Source organism: Oppia nitens, unplaced genomic scaffold (assembly GCF_028296485.1).
Source record: "Oppia nitens isolate AA-2021 unplaced genomic scaffold, nextdenovo-longstitch-racon4-pilon3 scaffold1_pilon_pilon_pilon, whole genome shotgun sequence".
Lineage (NCBI taxonomy): Eukaryota > Metazoa > Arthropoda > Arachnida > Sarcoptiformes > Oppiidae > Oppia > Oppia nitens.
In genome coordinates, this window is record NW_026533199.1 from 3,821,058 (window position 1) to 3,831,120 (window position 10,063).

Below are 10,063 nucleotides of genomic sequence, written 5' to 3' on the forward strand. Positions count from 1 at the left end.
AATTAATTTTAAGATATACTTTATATATACTATATATATACTGTATACGGTATTTTAATTTAAAGTAATGAATTAAACACAAAATTGAACAAAATATATATGATTTGATGAAAAGTTTTTTAAAAAAATAGTAATCATAATTAATAACCCAAAGTGAGGGGAGGTTTTTAGTGAATGGTTTAGCCATCCATTGGCAACAATATTGTCGGTATTGAAGAGCCCATTGAATGTGATATATATTTTTTGGACAATTAAGGATTGAAGAGATGGAACTAATGATCACTTGGTTATTACATTTCAACAAAACTCTGTCGATAACCATATGTTCTTTGATCTCATGACAGTATTTGATACACAAGTCATGGTGTGGTCACCGAAACGTGTCTCGTCTGCACTTGTCTTTAGGGATGACTTGTCGTCAATTTCGTGACAGTCTTTGCATTAAAATTGTTACCAAAAAATGTTTCCATTGGCTGATTGTGGAGACAATCTTTTTTTTTATATTTTTTTTGGTTCACTCGCATCACATATTATATAAGACTCTCACTTATGGGACGTCCGTTCAGTTGGTTTTGACTTTGATTGTGTTTTTTGGTATCAATGATTGAATTAAAAGCAGCAAAAAACATATTTCCGTGACTTACTGTCGATATCTTTAAAGTTTAAATAGTTCGCTATATTGCTTGTCGTTGTCTTCAATATATTTATTAAATATGTATTATTGTTCGTTATTTTTTAGTTACGGAACTAGTGATTGGTTTCTTGAATCATATAAATATATATATAGTTTTTTATCTTAAATAACAATAATAATAATAATTTTATATTTTCCCACTATTCTCTATTTGTCTCATGTAGTTAAATATGATTTATTTTATATTTTATTTAATAATTTATTTAAGCTTTTATTTATCATCTCTATTATATTATTAAATAATTATACTATATATTACTGTACTATAATTAGTGTTGGCAAAAAAGAGAAATTTATAAAATAATAGAGAAATTTCTAGAAAGTTTTTAAAAGAAATTTCTATCTATGAGATCCCCATGTTAATTTTGTTTTCTGGATATATGTTATTATGTAACAATACATTGGTTTTACAAGTAATAATTAAATATTAATATTTTTTATTATTAATTAAAATAAAAATTAATTTATTTAATTATCTTAAATTCTTATATATATATAATAAAATGATTATTAAAATTTTAGAAAACTGATTATTATTAAATAATTATAATTATTTTACATATAAGTATCGCATTTTGTATAGTAGTGTATAGTGTAATGTTATATGAATAGTAGTATTGTCTCATTATTTATATATTATTTCAATAGCTATAGATATGGGGATCCCATAGTATAACAATAAAGTTTAATTTCTATAGAAATTTATTCCTGAGAAATTTTCTAGAAACTTTCTCAGTGAAATTTATTAGAAACTTTCTATTTGCCCATCTCTAACTATAATGCTATGCTATGCTATCGTTTTATACAAAAAAAGTAGTAAATTATGCATTTTATATGTATTTCTTTGTCTCTGAAATAGATTTTGCCTCCAAATAGTTAGAGTGTTAGGTATTAATTAAGAAAGAAACTACTGTTTTGTAATTATATTGTTATGTAAGCATAGAATTCAACAAAATATATGTATTATTAGTTTTGCAGACAAAACCAATGTCTTGATAACTGATGATTATGTGAACTCATGTGTACCACAATAGGTATGACTCAAGCAATTCATTCACTGTTTATATATATATATCTCACGGGAACCTCTTATATGTCATTATATAAGCATTGCTATAAAAATGCATTCAAAACACAGTAGTCTGACGAGTGATTGTCATCACAATTATAAAGGTATATAAATGGCAATCGTATCATCAAAACCACTGTAAATTAAATATATTATCATTTAAAATGATTTAACTCTGAAATCAAAATATTTGATAACATAGTCAAAGTGAAAATACTTTCTCAAAATATGAAATAATTGAATTTAACTAATTTTGGTTATCCATTAGGTATATCTTATGTTATATCTATATATTTTATTTATCTTTTATTTTTTCATAACCCATATCATATTGTATGATAGAATTATATAATTTTATTTATAAGTATAATACTGTAAATTTTGTCTAATAGTTAATAGCAATACATACTATTACATGTATTACATAGTATAGTAGATTTTTAATATAATATTTATTAAAAATAATATAAATTTTGAACAAAATATTTGTAAAAACAAGTGAATGTCTTGTGGTTTAATTACTATGATTTGGTCGTATTCTTACCAAAGATAAGTCATATTTAGACCAATTGCTTATAGAATTAAGATTTATAATAATTGTTATAATTTCTGGGATACCATTGAAAGCATCTGTAATTATTTTTAACATTAAGTACGATATTATTGATTTAAACATATTTTATAAAATCAACTTTTTAAATAAATATGGATAAAACATAACTATAAGTAATTTCTGAAAACTCTCTCTTTCACAAACATAGATATACAGTAGTCACACATTTACACACACCTACCGTACTATTAACTACTTATTTATTGTAAGTAATGTGTTATGAAAAGGCTTTTAATTTTGTTGATAAACTTATTAAATATTACCGTAATTATAAACTTTACAACAGTTTTTTAAAACAGATGCCAACATTTTTAACTTTGATGTCAATAAGGAAACAAAACTAATAAATCTTATAAAAAAATTATTCAATTATATGGTAATTATTATTTAATATATGCTGATCTATACATTATATTTATACTGCATTTTATAATTTTAACTTTATTTTTATGTATCTTATGTATAAATATTGAAATTTAATTACTTGTAATAATTAGATATATTTTATTTAGTAGTATAATAAAAAATTTATGATTTGATTTACAATGAATATTATAATTTAACTAAAATATATGTAATAATATGAGATAAATACTCAATTGAGTATATTTAGTCAATTATGAGAACCGGTAATGAATTATAGTAAAAGCATATAAAATATTTGATTAAAATATAATATAAATAGAAAATACAAATGAAGTCAATTATAATTCAATCCAAATAAATGTCAATCATTTGCTGTTACGTAAACTTAGCGGTTGTTTCCTATCATTGGTTCCAAAATTATCTTTCATAATATCAACCAACTCTTCATTTACATCATCGTCTTCATCATCGACGCTAAATCTATAAGAAAAATAAAAACATTAATAAAAAAATAATTATAAATATATCAATAAATTTAAATAAAAAATAATTAAATTATAGAAAACAAACCTTTTCTTAAGTATGTCAACAAAATTCTTCAAATCATTTGAATAATTAGAGTCACCGACAATAGTGTTAATATCAGAACAGATTCTTCTCATATCTTTCCTGATCTTCATGTGATGAACTCTATAGAACTTCCACTGACTGACCAATGATTCGCTTTTAGCCTTTTCTTTCTTCAGTTCATTTCGTGTTTCTTTACATTTTTCCAAATATTTATTTAGTTTATCATTTAGTCTCACGTTTTCCGTTTGAATTTCTTTAAGTTTACTGTCGAGTAGTTCTTTGTCGGTCTCAACTGTTGTCACTTTTTTCTCCCAAACCTTTGCCTGATTTAGTATGAGTTCAAAGTTTCTGGCCTTTAATTGTTTCAATTTCTCAAACTCTGTGATCTTTTTCTCCAATTCTGATGTTTTGGACGCCTGTTCTGTCAAAAATTCCAACTCTTTGTTCAACTTTATGTTTGTCTCTTCTAATGAATTCAATTTTGTTTCCAAATTTAAGTATTTATGTTTAGTTTCAGTCAATTCAGTCATGAGATGCATCTTTTCTTGAAGAAGTGGTTCAATTAACTGCGATTCCATTGACTTGATTTCAGTCTCTTTGACCTTAATCTGTCTTTTAAGTCCTTCTACTTCTGTCTCCAATTCTTTACATTCAAGTTTTGCTTCCAACTCAACAATCTTTTCTTCAAATCCAAACTTTTCTTCTTCAAAACTCTCTTTAATTGTTTTCAATTCATTTCTCTTTACTTCCAATTGCTTCTTATATTCTTCCACTTCAGACATAAATTTATCCTTAAATTCATTAATCCTTGAATCAAATCTGAACTGTTCCTCTTTGAAACTCTCTTTAGTTGCAACCAATTCGTTATCTTTTGCCAGCAATTGTTGTTTATATTCTTCAACATCTGTTGCAAACTTATTCTCTAAATCGTTAAGTTTTAGTTCTAATTTGACTCTTTCTTCTTCAAAAATCATTTTATTTGTTTTCATTTCATTGTCTTTAAAAGTCAATTCTCTTTTATATTCTTCCACTTCTGTCATATATTTATCTCTAAATTCGATATTCATTGAATCATATTTTAACTTTTCATTTTCAATAATCTCTTTAATTGAGATCAACTCATTGTCTTTTGCCAACAATTGGTGTTTATATTCCTCAACTTCTGAAACAAATTTATTCTCAATTTCACAAATCTTTTCTTTGAATTTCAACGTTTCCTCTTTGAAATAGTCTTTAGTTGCAATCAGTTCATTGTCTTTTATTTCCAATTGTTGCTTATATTCCTCCAGTTTTGTTGCAAACTTATCTTCTAATTCTTTAATCATTGAATCTGATGTCAACTGTAGTTCTTTAATACTTTCATTATTTTTCAACAACTCATTATCTTTTGCTAACATTTGTTGTTTGTATTCCTCCACTTCACACAAACATTGATTCTTAAATATGTTGATATTTTCTTCATATTTTAACTGTTCTTCTTTGACGATCTCTTTAGTTGCAATCAAATCATTTTCTTTTGTCACCAATTGTTGTTTATATTCTTCAACATCTGTTGCAAACTTATTCTCTAAATCGTTAAGTTTTAGTTCTAATTTGACTCTTTCTTCTTCAAAAATCATTTTATTTGTTTTCATTTCATTGTCTTTAATAGTCAATTCTCTTTTATATTCTTCCACTTCTGTCATATATTTATCTCTAAATTCGTTATTCATTGAATCATATCTTAACTTTTCATTTTCAATACTCTCTTTAATTGAGATCAACTCATTGTCTTTTGTCAAGATTTGGTGTTTATATTCCTCAACTTCTGAAACAAATTTATTCTCAATTTCACAAATCCTTTCTTCAAATCTTAACTGTTTCTCTTTGAAACAATCTTTATTTGCAATCAGTTCATTGTTTTTTGTTTCCAATTGTTTCCTATATTCCTCAACTTCTGTTGCAAACTTGTCTTCTAATTCTTTAATCATTGAATCTGATGTCAACTGATTCTCTTTAATTGTCTCATTAGTTGCCAGCAATTGTTGTTTATATTCCTCCACTTCTGTAGTAAACTTGTTCACCAATTCCTTAATCTTTAATTCTAATGTCTCTCTTTCCTCTTCATAAATCTCTTTATTTGTTTTCATTTCAATGTCTTTATTAATTAATTGTTGTTTATATTCTTCCACTTCAGACAAATATTGATCTTTAAATTGTTTAGCTTTTTCTTCGTATTTCAATTGTTCTTCTTTGACACTCTCTTTAATTGCAACCATTTCATCGTCACTTGTCATCAATTGTTGCTTATATTTCTCTATTTCTGTTGCAAACTTGTCTTCTAATTCTTTAATCATTGAATCTGATCTTAACTGTTGTTCTTTAATAGTCTCATTAGTTGTCAACAATTCATTATCTTTTGCTAATAATTGTTGTCTGTATTCTTCCACTTCAGACAAACATTGATTCTTAAATTCGTTGATATTTTCTTCATATTTTAACTGCTCTTCTTTGACACTCTCTTTAATGACAACCAATTCGTTGTCTTTAGCCATCAATTGGAGTTTACATTCTTCCACTTCAACAGCCAATTGAGTCAATTCGTTTAATTGTTGATCTTTAAGATCCAATTCATGATTGACAACATCGACTTCAATTTCTAATTTAGTCTTTGAGTCAACCAATTTCTGGAAGTCATTCTTGAGACTCTCAAACATGTCTTTAGTGACCATTAAGTCCATGTGTTTTGTGTCCAATGATTGTTTCAATGACTCTATTTCTGACTCTAATGTCTTGCACTCGACTTTGGCCACCAATTTGTAGACCAACTCTTTGCACTCGAGCTCTGTCTCCAAATCCTGAAGAATATCATCCAATCCATAGAGCGATCGGTTTTCGGAGTCAAGAGTTTGGTTCAATCGATCCATAGTTTGGTCAGACATTGTGTCTGTGTGTGTCTTAAGACCAGTTGTTGCGGTGATAATCAATATCTGGTGTGAAGTGAATCAAACAAATGATAGTTTTGTCAAACAATTGTTATTCAAATGACAAACAATTTAATACATTGTGTTTAATGTCAAACATTAAGCCAACTGTTGGTCAATGAATACATAGATAACTGAAAACCAATTCAAACCAATACTTAACATAACATTTAAAACTCTCGATAAACGATATGATTGGCTCATAGAAGACATACATTCAATTCAATAGACTATTCATATATTAATTACGTTCACATAATTTGAAAAAGTTTTTTTTTAATACAGTATTAATAATCAATAATTTTATTAGTTTTTTATATAATAATAATTTATTATACAGTACTTAAAAATTTGAATAAAATTGTAAATTATATAAAATATTTTAAATTTTATTGTAACTATTAAAATTAATAACAAATAAACAAAGTAATTTATAAAATAATTACTAATTAATATGTAGTTAATAATTTATCAAAAAATTAGATAAAGCAATTAATTTTAATTAAAAATTTATTAATTAAATAGAAACTTTTAAATAAGGACTTAAAATTAACCAGAAAACAACAATTTTTATACATATATTTTATATTTATATAAAATTGACTAAATTTGTAATTATTAGATGATTTACAATTAGATGAATGATAAATATAAAGATAACATTATGGATGTGATTATTAGTTGTCGGTAAAAATAAAACACTAATCAAACCACAAATGAAACCAATTATGGAGTAAATGATTAGAAATATTATGCAAATGTTTGTCCATTTATTTGATGCATTTGACCTCCAATAGTGGTATTTAAGTACAAACCGATAGATTAGGACAATCACTAGATTAATAATAGTGGCCATTAATATCGATATAAATAGTATTATGTAATGATTAAAATTAGTATATTTAACAAATAATGCAAAATAGGACAACTATTTCCATTATTTCAATTACTTTAAAAGGATTGCTTTCTTAATAATGTGAATCTAATGGCAATTGTTTGCACAAAAACTGTTGCCTATTAATAGGTTTGGTCGGACCTAACTGTTCAATGCATTTATTAACATTTGCAGCTTATCTAACACCGACATCAATGTCTAGTATTTCAATCTGATTGATATAAATCAAGTTCTTATTGGATGAGTTGTCGAGTGATACGGAGGAACAGTCTTTCATAAGATGATTGTCTCGATTGGCAATCATTTTATAGACAACTGGTTTTTTCTTTCGGACATATCGTCTACATCTCAAACCTAATATTTGTGTAATGTTTGCCATTTTTATATTAAAAGTTGTAATATAATGGTCCGATTTGTCGTGTATACGTAATTCTAGGGTATGTCTCAAATAGTTGACTCTATAGTTGTAATCTTTTTTATTATTGTCATTTAAAATCATTTTTATTAGATATCTATTGGTCACTTTGTCGACATTGCATTTATCATATATTTCAATAATGTTTTCATATATCAATAGATTGACCAGTAATACGACACCAATGAAGACCAACCAAATTACTATTAGTATCACTAATATTAGTAAATTGTAATCAAATGTCATTTTTTGAGTTTATTTAATTTAAATCTTTATAACTATTTTTAGCGTCTAATCGTAAATTAAATATAAAATTTTTTAATTAAAAAATAATTATCGCGTTAATTAATAATATAATTATGCTATACTTGTATAATAATGCAATATAAATATATTACCTTATATTACAATATAATAACCTACAGGTAGTGTTAAATATATTAAAGTGATTAATTCAAAATTACTGTATTAACATAATTTATTTACACTATAGTATAAAATCAGTATATAAGTTAACTATAAATATAAAAAATATATCTTAACATTAATTATCAAGCTAAATAAAAAATATATTTTATTATAATAGATAATTAATATAAATTTACAGTAGATGATTTTATTTATTTTAGATTTTTTTGTATTAGCCAATTTAAGCATTTAAACAATTTATAGGAAGCAATAAAACAATATGAAATGTATCTAAACTTAACTATAAATACAATAAAATTTGATGTAATAAAATATAAAAATACATATTAATATTTGTCGGATTAATAAACATTAATTTGAGTTCATTTTGTGAATTACATTAAATTTTAAAAACTAATATTATATAAAAATTCTAATATACTGTATTAAATTTAAATTAGTTACAAAATATTATAGAAAATTAAAAAATTATCAACATTTTTTAATTTGAATAATTTCATTTTTTATTTTAAAATTAATAACTAATAGAAAAATTATTTGAAAAATTACTTTTGAAAAAAAACATTTTGTACTCATTATAAAACCGGTTGAGAAATATTATTTGACATGAATTTCAAAATTTTTAATCACATGAATAGTAGTATTTCCTAAAGGAACTGACATTTTATTTAATTATATGTTTATTAAAATAATCTTAAAAACCTATTGAAAGATATAGAATTTTTATAAAGATTTTTAAATAAACTTTTTTTTTATAAAAAAAATATCAATCGATATATAGAATATTTATTTCAAATTAATTAAGGTAAAACAAAAATTAATTATAACAATTTTAGTTCGTTAAATTAATTTAAATATACAAATTTGTTTTACATTGATTATCTTTATTTATCAAAAAAATCAAATAAATAGAAGGCTATCATAGGAGTCAAAAGATTCAATGCAATCATAAATGAAAAAAACAAATATAAAGCAAAAATTATATTTTAATAAAAGTGATGGCAAACAGTCCTTGCAGTTTGACGGCTATTTCAAGGATATATTTTGAATTATATTTTTAATAAATATATTGCTTTTAATAACATCACTTGTTATATGAAATCATATTATAATTAAAGGATAGTTTAGATGCCTATAAACATCCGATTGTCTAGCATGCGGTGAAACATTAAAAAATGAGTTTTACTTAATATCATTAAGTTTTTTTATTATTTAAAAAGTATTATTTCAATTTTAGTAATCAAGAATGATATTAGAAAAATAACAATATTTTTATTAATCGAGTTTTTATTAAATAATAATTATATAAAGTAGAAATATTTTTGCATTTATAAGATTAAATCAATTTTGAATTACAAATATAAATAGATTTGTTTAGCAATTAAAATGTGAATATATATTGAAAATTTTCACCAACTAATGACTCACTATATTAAGATGACATTAATATCTTATCTTATTTTTAGTGAAAAATATACAAGATTTATGACTTCAATTGTTTATAATTGCCTAAAAACAACTTTAAATTGAAAAATTATGAACTTATAAACTATATTATAGATACTGTATATAAATTTAAAGAAAAACCATTAAAGCAGAGTATTTGTAGAAATTAATAAGTATCAAAATTTGGTCAAAATTAAGAAAATTATTTAAAATTGATTTAATTGTGAGAGCATTTAAAGTGATACTTGAAATTTAGCCTAAAGTTATAGCTTTTATATTTGCTATCAGTGACAGTTAAGTAAAATTAATAAAACATTTTTGAGTATATAAAGCGGTTTTGATGATATTTTTCTCAATATTATTGAAAGTTTTTTTTGTATATATATTTATATGTATTGCCATTAGTTAGTATTTTCCAAAGAAAAATCCTATCAATAAATCTTTCAAATATTTGTTCATATCTTTGAACATTTTTTACGATTTTTAAGTTTTAATACAATTTTTTTAATCGTTTATTTTTAAACAAAGAAAACATTAAAATTATTTTCTATTTTTGAAAAAATATTTCAGCGTATATTTCCAAGTTATTACTATTTAAAAAAT

The 10,063-nt window shown here is 23.7% G+C and overlaps 1 protein-coding gene across 1 annotated transcript; it reads right to left on the reverse strand.

The window, feature by feature from the left end:
• Positions 1-3,029: 3,029 nt before the first annotated feature.
• Positions 3,030-6,462, reverse strand: LOC128952940 (putative leucine-rich repeat-containing protein DDB_G0290503). The gene is made up of 3 exons (XM_054298416.1): positions 6,355-6,462; positions 3,313-6,281; positions 3,030-3,222 (listed from the first exon to the last, which is right to left on the reverse strand). Exons 1-3 carry the CDS (start codon positions 6,373-6,375, stop codon positions 3,108-3,110), a joined length of 3,105 nt encoding a protein of 1,034 aa, XP_054154391.1. The 5' UTR covers positions 6,376-6,462; the 3' UTR covers positions 3,030-3,107.
• Between the last annotated feature and the right edge of the window lie 3,601 nt (positions 6,463-10,063).

Excerpts from the sequence above, each read along its gene's own strand:
- LOC128952940 (XM_054298416.1), bottom strand. The coding sequence starts at position 6,375 with ATGTTTGACATTAAACACAAT. Across the intron at positions 6,282-6,354 it reads TGTTTGACATTAAACACAAT|ATATTGATTATCACCGCAAC; the intron begins GTATTAAATTGT and ends ACTTCACACCAG. Across the intron at positions 3,223-3,312 it reads GTTGACATACTTAAGAAAAG|ATTTAGCGTCGATGATGAAG; the intron begins GTTTGTTTTCTA and ends TTTTTCTTATAG.